Below are 16,114 nucleotides of genomic sequence, written 5' to 3'. Positions count from 1 at the left end.
ATAAACTTGTTGAAGGTCATTTTTAAATTTACGTCATTTCGCAAGGTGTTATGTTATGGCTGTGGAGAAAAAATGACAAGAAACTGCAACAGCGACACATGTTTTAAATCAATGAGGTATACATTACAATTTATTTAATAACTATAGGAACACATGCAATACCACGCATTTTTATCATTTAGGTATTCATTAAACGTTTTTACATAAAGTAAGCTTCACATGAGCTTTAAATTAATTTTCTGACAAATTCAAAATATTATCAAATATATGGTATTTTATTGTAAAACTAGATGATCATTGACATAATTACGTAACGCAAATCCTCGAATTGATAGAAACGAATTAATATATTGACGCCTTATAGCAAAAACAACTTGTGTTATCTAAAGCTGTATTGTAAGTCTTGTAAATAAAAAAGTTTTATGAATAATAAAACATCTAATTCTAGCTTAGAAGAAAATAATTTATTTTAGGTAAGCCCATGGACCTATTTCTTTTCTCAGCATTTCCTCACCTTATGGTTGCCTGAACGGCCTCCGTGATCCAGTGGTTGAGCGTTGGGATCACGATCCTGATGCCCTATGTTCGAATTCCGGTGGGGTCATATCACAAAAATCACTTTGTGATCCCTAGCTTGGTTAAGACATTACAGGCTGATCACCTGATTGTCCGAAAGTAAGATGATCTGTGGTTCGGAAGGCACGCTAAGCCGTTGGTCCCGGTTACTACTTACTGATGTAAGTGTGTAGTCGTTACATGAGCCATGTCAGGGGCCTTTGGCGGCTCGATAATAACCCTGACACCGGTGGTATTCCACCTCACAACCCACACGATAAGAAGAAGGTGGTTGCATGGAAGAACTCGATAACGCCACCATTTGCCATGGGAAACATGTACGTACCTAGTTAAGTCCCTTGTAACTATTTCCTTTTATTTTGGTGCAATAAAGTATATTTGAATTTGAACTCTTAAAAGCAAACGTTCTTAACCAGTTTTCGTTTGTTTGATTAATTTTGTAGTTGACATTGGTTACCTTTCGATTTGTCTTGTCTTGTTTGTGTTTTTGAATGATCGAGTAAAGAATTCTCATTTTTTTTATTTTACATAAATTAACACCTAGTGAATGATGGTGTTTCTACTTCGCAGTGGGTGTCCAACATTTAGTTGATGCATGGCCGTACATATTACATGATTCAAGACATTTGCTTATTTCTTTTACGTACTTAAATTGTATTTTATTTGAAATTATTTTGATGATATTTATTTTGATCGTTAGTTTTGAAGGTTTATAAAGCAAATGACTATAATATTATGCGTCAGTAGTATTATGTAATCCGTGAAATGACAGTGACTTCTAGTTACGGTAATATATGTTTCAGTGGGTTTTTTGAATGAATGAATGAATGAAATATTTTATTTTCAGATATTTATCCATATTTTGTTAGTAATAGAAGATTATATCTAAGATAGTAAAAATTATAATTTTCATTGGATGTCACATGCATGTACATCCAGTGAGTGAGGATGGGACTGTCCATCCTTTGTGAGACCACCTTCAGGAGACTGTTGCTGCTGCCCCGCACTCGCTCCCACAGAGAAGCCACACGCTTGCGTAGAACAGCCTGGAAGCCATCAGTGCTTCAGGAGGCGAACATCCCCGAGGCACTTCAGCGCCAGGGCAGCCCCAACAACCCAAAACCCAAAGGCGTTATTATATTGAACGTGCAGAGCACTGAAGGTCTTTTTGGTGTAATTGCTCCAAAGGTTGCAAAGGTTGGTTTTTGTGACTGACTAACCACATTTTGCCTGTTTCGATCCCTTCTTTTTCTACGTGTGGGTTGTGAGGTGGAATACCAACCTCATCAACCCTGGTGTCAGGGTTGTTTCTGAGCCGCCAAAGGCCCCTGACATGGCTCATGTAACGACTACATATCTAAATCAGTAAGTAGTAACCGGGATCAACGGCTTAACGTGCCTGCCGAAGCACAGATAATCTTACTTTCGGACAATCAGGTGGTCAGCCTGTAATATCCTAACCAAAGTAGGAATCACAAAGTGATTTTTGTGATATATCCCTACCGGGATTCGAACCCGGGGCCTCCGGATCGTGAGCCCAACGCTCAACCATTGGACCACGGAGGCCATTTCAAATACGAATTATGGCGTTGACAGTGACTCCCCGAACGGAGATTCCCGCTACGGCGAGTCTCTTTACGGCTAGTGGCTTGACATCGCGTTGATATTTATAAATACACGTATATAATAAATTTAAATTGAATGTCCTTGTGCCATAGAAATTATAAATTATTTCTCTAAAGGCAATAACATTTTCAATATCAAGTTATGCTAGTTAAAAGGCATAAAATCTTAGCTTCTAACAAGCCGAGTCTGAGGGAAAACGTTAAGAATTCACTTGTCGACGAGACAGAGTCGTCAGCGTCTCATCAGCGAGCGGCGCAGGCGCTGGTTATTAATAACGTTAATATATCCATTCGTCAAGTGCTGAGCTTGCGTCGAACCCGACCTCCGAGAATTGGCGGTTAAACAATACCTACCAACGTATTTAAAAAAAAGAGATATCGGTAATGGTATTATCTGTTTGTTATTAATTTTATTATTAAGTAAGTACGCTATTAAAAGTAAATTGACTTTTGTTTTAAAACTTATGATTAACAAATTCAACGTATTTATTTTATTTGTTGAATACTCAGGTATACTTGGCTGAAATTAAATCTTGTTTTAAAAAGTTTTATTTGGTTTTGTTACCTATAACCTAAACCTACGATTCTCGAAATCGCTTTTCGAATTCATTGGATCAACGTACTCAACGGTGAAGGAAAACATCGGGAGGAAACCCACTTTCCCGAGAAACGCGTTTCGGAGGTATGTGACCTACCTTGTATTAGCCTGGTTTTTCCTTCGAAGAAGATCAGATAGGCAGTCGCTTCTGTAAAAAACCGGACCTGTCAAATCTTCAGGTTAGGTAAGTGAGAAACGAGATAACGCTAGGGTATTGATGGTTTTGCCTATACTTTGCATTATATTAAGTGTGACATACTTAATGTCATTACCCTTACTGGTAACGACAAACCCTAGAACAAAAATACCGGTAAGTGCTTAGTTAAAGGTTGCACAGATTTATAGGCAAAACTCGATCACTTGGATCACTAAATTGTGGCTCTTGCGAGGATCGTCCAAATTGCTCAGGAGCCAATCGAAATCGTTCGTACAATAACACGTTTAACGCACGCTTAGTGCGGCTTAGTGCACGGCATAGGCTTGAACCTGCGACCTTATAACCATAAGCTGTCCATCTGAATGCTCCACGGTCCTTGTTATTTAGCTGATGGGCACTGCTTACGATATGCCGTGCCCTTTGCCCTCGGGGGTATGAGTAATCTATGCATTACCTTTGATAAGGTATCAACAACGTTTAGGTATTAATTACATAGCCAGACAAGCATACCTCCTAAGTACCTAAGCATGAGAACGCATAAGTACTTACCTACAAATAAATTGCAATAATAATATTACTTATAAATACATCGTGTATCATCATCATTATGAATAAGCGAGAAGTTTAACTTTATTCCAGTGTTAAGATACACGATGCGGTTTGGCCTACAAACAGGGAATAAAGCAGATCGTGTTGAAATTAAATTTAACAGGTAAGTTGATCAATGGCAACAACACCATGTGTTCCTTTTGAAGTCGTAATTGAAACGAAAGGAATCCGTCTTGGCCTGACGGCAGTAATTTCTGGGATTTTTATTCTTCCAATTATATTTTCAAAAAGAGACGGTGCGAGATGAAACTCCCACGCCGAAAAGGATACTAAACCAGTGGGCGGTTTGCGAAGGCTTCAATCAGTGGCACAAAGGAATCAATGAGGAGGCGCATCGGTCGCGATCTCTTATTAACTAATGTGCTGGAGCACGCCATGCGCTCTGCGCGCGCAAGGGGTATGTTCCACTTATCTCTTAACAAACTAAGAAGTAATTATACTTCGCGCTTCGTCCTCTAGATTAGTATTAGTAGATATATAAACACATGTAGTTTCGCCTAAGTGATACCACTCTTGCACTAATTGTTGAGAGAAAGAAAAGGGTAGTAAATAAAAAAGGTTGAATAATAGCAGAGAATCGCGGGTAGATGTTACTTACCACACTATTTTATCGACTGTTTCTCGTCATTCGCAATTTAGTGCTCAACCGCTCTAGACACTTAATACTAGCTCATTTAAATTCGCTAAAAAGTTCGTTTTTACGTTAAAAATGCCTAAAAGAAAGCGTTCTAAAGAAGTTGACGACGATTTAGAGACTTTACTACGGAAAGTTAAAAAATTAGAACGAAAAATACGTCATCGAAAAACCAGTGTTTCGGATAGTGATTCGGAAATTTCTCCAGCTTGTGAAACAACGGTACGCAGTACCATACATCGACCAGGTACGTAGTTATACGATTTATTACTTATGTACCTAATGTCCAGACGAATGCAACCGAGATAACCGTTGGGGTTATTTCACCGCATTCAAAATATTAATATCGGGTCGAACTGATATTACACTTTGTCTTTACAGTGCACACATTATGTGTAATAGTGACTATAACTAACAAATAATATCAAAAACTCAATTTAGATTTATATTCCGAAAATATTAATTATGTTCTCAGTTTAATTATATTTTAACAACTTTTTTCTTTCTTACCTACTTTTCTAAAGAATAAATGTGCACTTTATTTAATTCTGGACTACTTATGTGAAATTAATTTTACATAAACAAGGCATACAACGTATTCACGTTATGTAATAAGTGTGTAATCAGAGCATTCGCTGGGAATGTCTCGACACACACTAAGTTTTTATGCCGTAGATATTTTAATGACCTAAATATACTTACCTTTTTCTAACCTGGTGGCACTCATTTCAGAGTCCCCACAACCAATTCTGGGTCCAGACGACTGGTTACCGGAAACTTCTTCATGTCAGGGATTTATAGACGACGTCAGTGTTGTCGAATCCGATGATGAGAACATCACGGCAAATGTGCCCCCATCCCTGGACACGGCGGCAGTTAATGACCCGTCGACGTCGAAGAAGACGGTCACTGTGGCTGAAAATGTACCCCCGGCAGAACCTACAGCATTGGACGAGGACATTTTGGAAATCTTAGGAGAAGACCCATTTACCGAGATTAAGTACGCGAGCGACATTCGTACAGAACTAGCTAGTCGCCTCAAACATACAGCTCAAGAAGGCCTGAAAAAAGACGATAGAAAATCGTTACTCGCAAAGTACCCGGTTCCTGCCAATTGTTTACATATCAGCGCCCCTCAGGTTAACCCCGAGATTAAGGCCGCTCTCCCAGAATCCGCACAAAAACGTGACAAGGGCATTGAAGCTAAACAAAAACAAATGGCATGTGCCATTTCATGCCTCAGTGATGTGATCAACACACAAATTAACTCAAAGGACAAAAATAATGAAATGCTCCAAAAACTTATGGACCTAAGCCGCATACTCTGCGATATTCAACACGGCGATTCAGCGACCAGGAGGAATTTCATACTATCAGTACTTAAAAAAGATATGAAGGAGCATCTCTCCAATACGAAAATTGACACCTTTTTATTTGGAGAAAATCTGTTGGAAACTATTAAGTCTGCTAAGGCTGTGACAAAATCGGGTGTCGAACTAAAACTTGATGTAGCAGGCGCTAAAAATACAGCAAAAAGGACGAACACATCTGCTCCAAAATCTTTAAACCGCAAGGCTCCGGCGTCGGCACGCAGGCCACCAGGCGCGAATTACCGGAGCCGCGAGCCTGCAGCTCCGCGAGCGCACCCGGCTACCTACTACCGCATGCCGTGGCAGCCTCCGGTCCCGCCGCACGCGCCGCCGCCGCCGCCCCCGCCGCCGCACCCAGCGCCGGCAGCTCCACCAGCGCCACAACGACGCCGCTACTAGACACAGTTAAGTACGCAGGCCGTCTGGCAAATTATTATAGACAGTGGGCTAATATTACAGATGACCAGATAATCCTTTCCTGGATCACTGACTACAAAATAGTATTCTCATCACCAGTTGTTCAAGATTCTATTCCTATGTTACCTGTATACACGGAGTCCGAACTACAACATTTCCACGAGGCTATTGATAATCTTTTGCATATAGGAGCTATCTCTGAGTGTAAACCTTGTGAAGGTCAATTTCTGTCAAGTATTTTTCTCACACCCAAACCGAACGGCAAAATGAGGTTCATATTGAATCTTAAGAAATTGAATAAATTCATAAGCACCAATCATTTTAAACTTGAAGACTTACGCACCGCTCTCAAACTAGTATCTCAAAATTGTTTTATGGCTACTCTTGACCTTAAAGACGCATATTTTTTAATAAAGATTCACGATGAGTCTAAAAAATACCTTCGTTTTAATTTTGATAACAAGATGTACGAATTCAATGTAATGCCGTTCGGTTTAAGCACCGCACCATTTGTTTTCACCAAGATTATGAAACCTATAGCCAAAATCCTACGCGAGGCAGGTTTTATTTCCACGCTTTACTTAGACGACTGGCTTCTAATAGGTCAGTCCTTCCAACAATGCTTGACAAATATCGACACGACTAGAAACTTACTTACCTCTTTAGGATTCATTGTAAATGAAGAAAAGAGTGTATTGACACCGTCAATGTCATGTAATTTTTAGGTATGATCATAGATACCAACAACATGCTTTTAAGCTTACCCTCGGACAAAAGGTTACGCATAAAATCCGAATTAGAAACATTTACCCATCTACGCCGTTGCAAAATCAGGAAGTTCGCCCATCTCGTTGGTTTACTAGTGTCGAGCTGCCCAGCTATCGAATATGGGTGGCTGTATACCAAGGACCTAGAAAGGTGCAAGTTTCTCAACTTAAAACACCACAACGATTATGATAGGTACATGAATATCCCAGATACCCTTTTACCTGATATTCAATGGTGGCTGCATTCTATTGACCACTCGATGCATCCCATTAGAAACGACAACTATGTTATACATATATATTCTGACGCCTCAACAACGGGGTGGGGTGTGTGTTGCAATAACGAAACGGCAAGTGGCCAATGGTCAAGTAGTGAACAGAAACAGCATATAAATTATCTGGAACTGTTGGCTGCTTTTATCGGTCTAAAGATCTTCGCGAAAAATCTTTACAATTGCCAAATATTACTACGAATCGATAATACAACTGCCATCGCTTATATTAATCGTATGGGAGGTATACAGTTTCCCCATCTTAACCACATAACTAAAGAGATTTGGCAGTGGTGCGAGGCTCGTAAATTGTTTATTTTCGCGTCATACATCAGGTCTTGCGACAATGTCACTGCTGATGCAGAGTCACGTAAAACGCACCCAGATATAGAATGGGAGTTATCTGATCAAGCATTTCGTCACTTAATAACTTTATTCGGTCAGCCTGACATAGACCTATTCGCTAGTCGAATAAATAAAAAATGCGCCAAATACATCTCCTGGCATAGGGATCCGGACGCTGTTGCTATTAATTCGTTTACCATCTGTTGGTCAAATTTATTTTTCTATGCCTTCCCACCATTTTCAATGGTTCTCAAAATGCTTAGAAAAATAATTTCGGACAAAGCTTATGGTATCGTTGTGGTACCGATGTGGCAAACACAGGCATGGTTTCCTTTGTTCAAAGCTCTCCTTGTATCGGACATCGTGACTTTCACACCTAAAGACAATGTTTTATTATCCCATTACAGCTCTCGGATACTGCCGTCCCTTACCCTGGCTGCAGGAGTGTTATCAGGGCGGCATTATCAAGACGAAGCCTCCCTGCAGCATCACTAGACATCATGATGGCCTCGCTCTCAGAAAGCTCTATCAAACAATATGACGTATGCCTCAAAAAGTGGTGGTCTTTTTGTCAAGCTCATTCCGTAGAACCGTATGAAGCTACAATTCCAACAGTAATTTCCTTTTTGACTAATTTATTCACTGATGGCTACCAATATGGGTCCCTAAATTCGTATAGATCGGCCCTGTCGTTAATCTTAGGACCTACATTAGCAAAAGACGAATACTTACATAGATTTTTTAAAGGAGTATTTCGGCTTAGACCTCCTGTACCTAAGTACAATGCCACCTGGGATACTAGTTGTGTACTTAATCATCTAAGTATTTGGTACCCAAATGAAGAACTTGATTTATGCAAGCTATCCAAAAAGACCATTACACTGTTAGCTCTTACAACAGCGCATAGATTGCAAACTATTTCCAAAATTAATGTCAAAAATATAGAAACGTCTGATGATCGCATTAGTATCAAAATTCCGGATATTTTAAAAACTTCTCGGCCCGGCTGTAAGCAACCTGTTCTTTTTTTGCCCTTTTTCAATGACAAACCGTCGATCTGTCCAGCGAAAACGCTTCAGATTTATATAAGTAAAACGGAGTCCCTAAGAACATCGGAAATGTTATTCATTGGTCTGAAAAAACCTCACAACGCGGTAGGTACACAGACACTCAGCCGATGGATCAAACGCACACTGGGCGAGTGCGGGGTGGACACAGCCGTGTTCACAGCTCACAGCACGCGACACGCAGCCGCCAGCGCCGCGCACTCGCTCGGTGTCAGCGTGGATACCATCCGTAGCACCGCGGGCTGGAGCCACAACTCCTCCACCTTCGCTCGATTTTATAATAGGGTTGTTGGTGACGCTGACCTAGCCTTAGCTCGAACAATCATTGATAACCATTCTCCTTAATGTTAATTAAATAATATCAAATTACTGTACTACTACTGTTGTAGCTACTATAATAGTAATTACACTCAGTGTAAGATACGATTGTCAAATTGCTTATTTTTGTACCTATAATTAATCATAAAATAAACTCTTGATAATTGCACCTAGTATCATTGACCCTACTTCTCTCTAGGGGCTCTCAAAATCTACATGTGTTTATATATCTACTAATACTAATCTAGAGGACGAAGCGCGAAGTATAATTAGTGATTAAACGAACTTACCTATGTGAAGTTCTATCATAATTATACGAAGCGCTTCGTCCGAAGAGATTAGTATGTACTCCCGCCCACCCTTAAGGCTGACGCTACCCGGGACGCAACAAACAAAGAAGTACGTCAATGATAATGAAGATGTAAGTACCTTATATGGCTCTAAACTAAATGACGAGAAACAGTCGATAAAATAGTGTGGTAAGTAACATCTACCCGCGATTCTCTGCTATTATTCAACCTTTTTTATTTACTACCCTTTTCTTTCTCTCAACAATTAGTGCAAGAGTGGTATCACTTAGGCGAAACTACATGTGTTTATATATCTACTAATACTAATCTCTTCGGACGAAGCGCTTCGTATAATTATGATAGAACTTCACATAGGTAAGTTCGTTTAATCACTAAGTATTTATAGTTTATCCCCTTTGGTTCATTGACGAAGAAGATCATTATCTATCCTGTTTATTTATTATCATAATTCCTAAATCCTAAGTTATAGTTCTAACAGACACTAGTATAGGGAAATATGAAGTATCCTAGGTACTCCTAGTTCAGTACAATTAGCGATTATATTTCAATAAATTATATAATATTTTACAATCGTCTCAATGCGCAGTAAGAATTAGATCTCTCAAAGTACGTAAGCTAGTGTTGTTACGTTTATGAGCATAGTGATGTATCAGTCGATATTAGGTCGACCGATTCTTTTCTATCTAACAGTACTTACTTATATATTGTCGGCATAAATGGCCAATATGAAACGAAATCTGCAATTGTTACCGGCTTTATCACGAAGTCTATAGTACATCTTCCGTATAGGAGATAATGACACTCGAAATTTAAATCAGAAGAGGACGAAGAAGGGAGCGCTAAGTGGAACAAAGGCAAAGGCGCGTATGTAACGTGGGAAAACGATGCATTACCGCATTAGAGTGAAGCTCCTAACCTATTTTATATAAGGAAGGTTCCGACTCACGCTGTTTACGTACTCAGCAAAAATTCGTGAGCGCACTACAAAGACCTCGATCATATTACGAGGCAGTGACGACACATAGTCTGCTATATTCAGGAGGTTTAAAGCCCCTGCTTCACTAGAACACCATGGTCGCGTCACCAGCGGGAAATTATTCGGGATTAAGTTGCTGGCAACTTTGTTGCGTAACCAGATACCCTTTATACAAGTGCAAATATTGTTGGGGGCGCAAGCGTGGTGGCTCTTCCTTGACAAAAGGAAAATAGTTCGCCGTGTACGTAAGTCATTTAGCCTGTATTATGTAAAATCAAGTTCTATCGAGCTTTAGGTTAATAGGGTTATATCAAAGGAATTTTGACATATTAATTATACAAGTCTCTACAAAATAGATTGATACGAAAAATAAGCGTGTATGAATAGGCTACTTGACAACCTAGTCAACAGAGATACTTTTTACGAAACGGCAAAACGAAAGTTTTCTTTGGAGTTTGTATGGCAATACTGTCATAAGACGTCAACAATAAAAGCGGTCAAACGACGTAGTCATTATTACTTAATTTGTAAATAAAATTTTAAAAAAAGTCGAGACGTGAAGTGAAATTGTTTTTAGGTCATCTTAGACCGCCTTCTATTTCTAGATAGCATTTTATAATTTATCTTTGACCCAGTCAAATATCCTATTGAATGAAACTGTATAAATATTAGTTTATAATTTCATACAAGATGGGAAAATTATGCTAGGATTTAGTATGGAGAACATAGTAGTCGGGTATCGTTTAGATATTATTTCACGTGAAAACCCTCCTGTTTTCCCACGCTGCGAGCCGTTACAAAGGCAGCCAATAATTTAGACAATTTTCCAATATACAGGTTCAGTGTGGTACAAGGTATGAGAAAGTGGAATGTTGTACACGAACATTCTTCACGTTACTTGGGATGACGTCCCTGTAGATAGCTAAGATCGCTCGCGGGGTCATGCTCTTGGCTGATATATCGTATGACCAAAGGCACATTTGTACTCGAAGCTATGATAAAACTTATGTTACAACAAAGCAAAGAAAGTGTGAGAAGTATGTAATGTAATAGATTATAGCTGATGTTGTTACCTATCTCGGCTATCGCTTGACTTGCGCCATATACCAAGGAGTGTGCATGGAAACCGCAACAGCGTATCGGTCGGATGCACTACACGAGCTTCGCATTACTACGTATGGGGCATTCCTCTATCTTTCTCTTGGCGCGCTCTATAAATTCTAATACCATGTTACTAGACCGAAAGCTTTATTACTACTGCATGTTTATGTTATCCTAGTACTTCGGCGGGCAGATTTCATAGATTTATTAAGTTTCATCGGCTGGTGTAGGTACGCGTTTGTGCGGTAAGTATTAGGTTGCAATTTAGAAGAGCTTGGCGCCTAGCCTCGGTTGTCATTTTATTTCAGACTTAAATTGGTTTACATGAAGTTGATTTTAAATTAATTGTGAAGTTATTTTCTCAAGAATTTTTAACTAAGTACATTAGCTTTAAACAAATTAATATCGAAATTTTAGCCCATTATTAGTGATGATACAGTTTACTAAAAGACATGTTAAAAAAAAAAAACAAAATTGTTAGATATTGTAGAAAAATAGTCTAAATTTTGTGAGATAAGCGGTTGGGCAGTTTATAACGAGTTGATTATGATAGCCCTCGGTCGGCCGGCGCTGGCGCTGGAAAGTGCGCTAAACGCCGCCCTTAAGGCGCAATTTCGCCTCATATCACACGCTGCTATACAGACACAAATTTCTAACAATAACAACCTTGTGCTCGTTATGTCTCGCTGGTGTGTGCATGTGTGAACTTTGACATAAACCGCACACATTGAAATGGTTGAAAATTAAAATTCCTTTAAAGCTTTATTCACAAAAGGTACTTAATCTGATAGGATTAATTCACCGCTCTTTTCATATTTCATTCAGGGAGTAGGTAATTAACCGAAATGGAAATATAAACTTCATTCGAGTGACCTGGGGAAATGAACGTTATTTATCGCTCTCGTAATTTCCATTATTTACACATAATTTATTTAATGTAAAGCTATTGTGATATTTCGTATTGCGGATTTCACAATTAACGGTTTTCATTTTGTGTTGTTAAACAGAATATTTAATTGTAATAGCGTACAAATAACGTTGATAGGTAATTGTGTGTGGGTAGTTACACAGGGTAGAAACAATTGTAAGTACTTATAAGAGTATGGGAAGCGAATATTGGGGTCAGCGGTACATTTTGGAAAAGCTTTTGTCCATCACTGCACTTATACGTACAGATGCTATTGTTGTCTATGTAAGTCTTCATCACCTCCCAAGCATTATACCGTTTTCACAAAGTCCGCTTATTTAACCTGAAGTTTTGACAGGTCTGCCTTCCCCGCGCATTTGGGGAAAACCAGGCACATGCAGCCGAAATGCATTTCTCGGGAATATAGGTTTCCTCATGATTCTCCTTCACCGCTAAGCACATCACAATCATTTATGATCTAAACATGAACAAATTCAAAAAAACATTTGTATACGCCTGTGCTGGGTTTCGAACCTGCAACCTCGGCTATCCCGACGATGCGACGTATATCTTCCTTTCAGACATTTATGTACCAGCTAACTAAACCCAACAGGTAATACTAACTACATAATCTAGGTGCACTTCGCAACCAAAATTCAATTGCCATAAACTCAAAGGTCTTTGGACCCGTAAGTGGTAATTTAACAAACTATTACAGAACATGGACCACCATGGAAACTTTACTGCAACAACAGCTATGCGATAGTGATTTGCATCGAAAATGGGACCAGATTTTGGTATTAAGTTATTATATCTATTTCGATGTATTTATATTATTTGGTCCGCTAAAAGTTAGTACTCTATGGACATACAATTTAAATGTAAACTCTATTATTTGAAATAAACATAAAGCACGTTCGTATCTATTATTCTGGAGTATTCGACAATTAAATGTGTAACATAGTATTGTGACGGGTAACTTTTTGATAAAATTTACATTCGTATGCTTTAATAAGATTGAAAAAGGACGCAGGTAGCACCATACATATTTTAATAGGCTTGTTTTCAACTACTTAGTCAAATCAGTTACTTTTTACTAAACGTCAAAACAAAAGTTTTCTTTGGAGTTTGTACGGAAATACTGTCTTGTGACGTCATCAAAAAAAGCGGCCAAACGTCGTACTCTTGTAACTTAATTCATACTTAAATATCAAATTCAAATTCAAATTCAAAAATATCTTTATTCAGTAGGTAACATAGTTACACTTTGAATCGTCAATTTTTACATAACGAACGTCTCATCCGCCTAAAACTACTGCAGCTTCTCACAACCTGTATAGCCGGCGAAAAGAAGCTGCAAGAAAAACCTCGGCACAGGGCCCTAGACGTTCTTTAAAAAAATAAAAATAAAATATTGATATACAATTGAGTAATTTAGCTGCCTAATATCAGTTCTCAGACAGTTAATCCCATGCATTCATATTTTCTAAATAATCACTAACTTTATAATAACCTTTTTTGGAAAGTTTTTGTTTAACTACTGTCTTAAAGCAGTTGAAAGGCAAATTCTGAATGTCAATGGGAATCTTATTGTAAAAACGTATACATTGCCCCTTAAAAGATTTAGTAATCTTATGTAATCGACTGACTTGTAAAGCAAGTTTATTTTTATTCCGGGTATTAACAATGTGCCGATCGCTATTTTTTAAATAAAATAAAATTCGAAAATAAGTCGGGACGTAAAATGAAATTGATTTTTGATCATCTTAGACTGGCTTCTATTTCTAGATTACCATTTTATAATTTTTCGTTTACCCAGTCAAATACTCTGTTGAAAGTGATTTTTAACGTTAGTTTCAAATATAGTCATGTTATGTCGCCGCTAAAAATGCTGCAAGGCAAACGGGAATTGGAAAGAAAGAAAGAAAGAAAGTATTGTAGTATTAAGTACGCTGACTTGCAGCAGCAATATTCGTTTGTCCCTTTTGCGGTGGAGACGGGTGGACCATGGTGCGAGGAAGCTAAAAAGTTCGTTAAAGAACTAGGGTGACGTCTGCGAGATCGTGGTCGCGACCCCCGCTCCGGATCATACCTGGTTCAGCACATCTCGCTGGCCATCCAACGCGGCAACGCGGCCAGCGTGATGGGTACATTTGAGCCGGGTATGCTATTTGACTAACTTTAAGTGTTTTTAAGCAATGACATGTGTTTTCTGTAACACTTATTTATTTATGACAATAAATGTGATTAAAGTCATGTTAGTGTTTCTGATATGATAATGTCTAGTAGTCAGAGCTTCTTATCAGAGAATTAGTATTTACGTGTTTAATTGAATATGGCCTTACGTAGCCCATTTGTAGATGTTTATCTGTTTAGTTTATTTAGCTAGTTGACACACGCGACATCGTCTAGCGTATGTCCGAGTGTCGTGGTGTCGCGGTGTCCGTTCGTGTCGCAATAATTAGTGCATGCAAATGGGGTCCTAATGAGTGCACTATTGTGTCTCAAGCGCATGCGGACATTGACCTTTGCCAAGGATATTTTTTGCACTCAGTTTAAAAGTATTCGTAGTTGTGAAACCGGGAATGGGACCGTGAGAAAATATTGGTTATGTTTTGCAATTTGTAAAAATGCAAAATATTTAGCATGATTATTATTAAGTTTTGTGTTTAAAAATATATTATTATTCTATTAATGTGTCTCTCTTATGCATCGTTGCAATAGTCAGAAGTAATTTCTTTTATCTTAGGGTGGTTTTAATAAACGAATCTCAGCCGAGACTGCCCTCAAGATCATGCTCAAGTCTCTGTTTTTATATGAGAACTGTCACATTGACGTGATCTTGAGGGCAGTCTCGAAGCTGAGATTAGTTTATTAATACCACCCTTAGACGTCTTTAACAAGAAACAAGAAACATTTATTGAGAAGCTGTGTAGGTACATACATGCAGGTGTCAAACATATGAAATTGTCTCAACAGCATGTCCATGTCGGACGTACAATATTACAAATAATGTCAGCATTAAACATCAAGGAAATAAGTAAGTACCTAATAATTAGTCACATTATAAACATTTGTCAATTTTAATATCATTGTTGTTGAAAATATACATACATAAACTCACGCTGGTAATCCCTAATGGGGTAGGCAGAACTACAAGTAATCAAAGACAACTTGTAGTCACTGTTGAATGTTGATAAGGAGGCGTATTGAAAATACGCCAGTCGTCTAATCAAATAATGCATTTCTATTAGTAACATTCGATAAATTTTATGGTAAGATTATTCATCAGCCGAAAAAAAGCCCACAAAAATTTGACGTGTGAAGCCGGTCTTTAAAATTGCCGTCAGAAAAACAAACATGCGTCAAAATACGACAGGTCAAGGCTAATTGGCCGCTAATAGCCAGCCCATTGTACGACCGGTGAATTAGAGCCGCGGTTCTCAAAGTGTCAAATACGATCATTAGTCATTTCAATGTTAATGGTTTCCTGATCAACATTGTTCACACGGTAATGTTGGCTTTCTCTGACTTTGGTAATGACATTCCATTATTGGATTGTTTAAAGATTAAGTAAATGATTGAATAATTCATTATGTTTAATGATTTAAATTGGGAATATTAATTTCAGACACAAGCTGCGTCTAAGATTAAAATCGCCAAGTGCATAGGGTTTAGATGATGCTGGAGATGTTCGGGTCGCACCCAACTGGGAACCCTCAGGCTTGTTGTCATAATGTTTTGCACTGGGTGAGAGCCCTCCGCGTTCCTCATTTGTCCGGCCAAGTAGTTAAAGCCGTGTGAGGCAAACCTACTATTGTAGGTTACGTGACTTATTAGTTACGCCAAGAAAAATGAGATCTTCAAGGGATGAAATATAAAAAGTGCACTGTGAACGGATGGTAGGTGTAATGATTTTGGTAGAAAAGAAATGTTCTCTACAATGACCAGGTACGGCACGATCCGACGTCCTTCCAAACTATTTAAACAAATTCCCATCTCATCTGCCTGCAGTCCCATCTTCCGTCTCCGCGAGCTTAGAAATAAAGCACGTTGTAATCGGC

At 38.6% G+C, this 16,114-nt stretch overlaps 2 protein-coding genes across 4 annotated transcripts in view; one reads left to right on the top strand and one right to left on the bottom strand.

The window, feature by feature from the left end:
* Window positions 1–16,114, bottom strand: part of LOC126380626 (neuronal PAS domain-containing protein 4B-like) — a 105,215-nt gene that overhangs the window by 61,519 nt on the left and 27,582 nt on the right. The gene's annotated exons all lie outside the window — the stretch shown is intronic.
* On the top strand, window positions 4,027–9,151 carry LOC126380656 (uncharacterized). Of its 2 annotated transcripts, none has more exons than XM_050030220.1 (2): window positions 4,027–4,446; window positions 7,778–9,151. In XM_050030220.1, the coding sequence occupies exon 2, from the start codon at window positions 7,871–7,873 to the stop codon at window positions 8,780–8,782; it is 912 nt and encodes a 303-aa protein (XP_049886177.1). In that variant the 5' UTR covers window positions 4,027–4,446; window positions 7,778–7,870; the 3' UTR covers window positions 8,783–9,151. The 2 variants fall into 2 exon arrangements, with proteins under 2 accessions (XP_049886177.1, XP_049886179.1); XM_050030222.1 differs by lacking the exon at window positions 4,027–4,446 and adding an exon at window positions 5,647–5,973.

This window comes from Pectinophora gossypiella, chromosome Z (assembly GCF_024362695.1).
Source record: "Pectinophora gossypiella chromosome Z, ilPecGoss1.1, whole genome shotgun sequence".
Lineage (NCBI taxonomy): Eukaryota > Metazoa > Arthropoda > Insecta > Lepidoptera > Gelechiidae > Pectinophora > Pectinophora gossypiella.
This window is presented reverse-complemented; position numbering and strand designations above follow the sequence as displayed.

What these genes read in the sequence shown, in the direction of transcription:
- LOC126380656 (XM_050030220.1), top strand. Translation starts at nt 7,871, where the DNA reads ATGATGGCCTCGCTCTCAGAAAGCTCTATCAAACAATATGACGTATGC.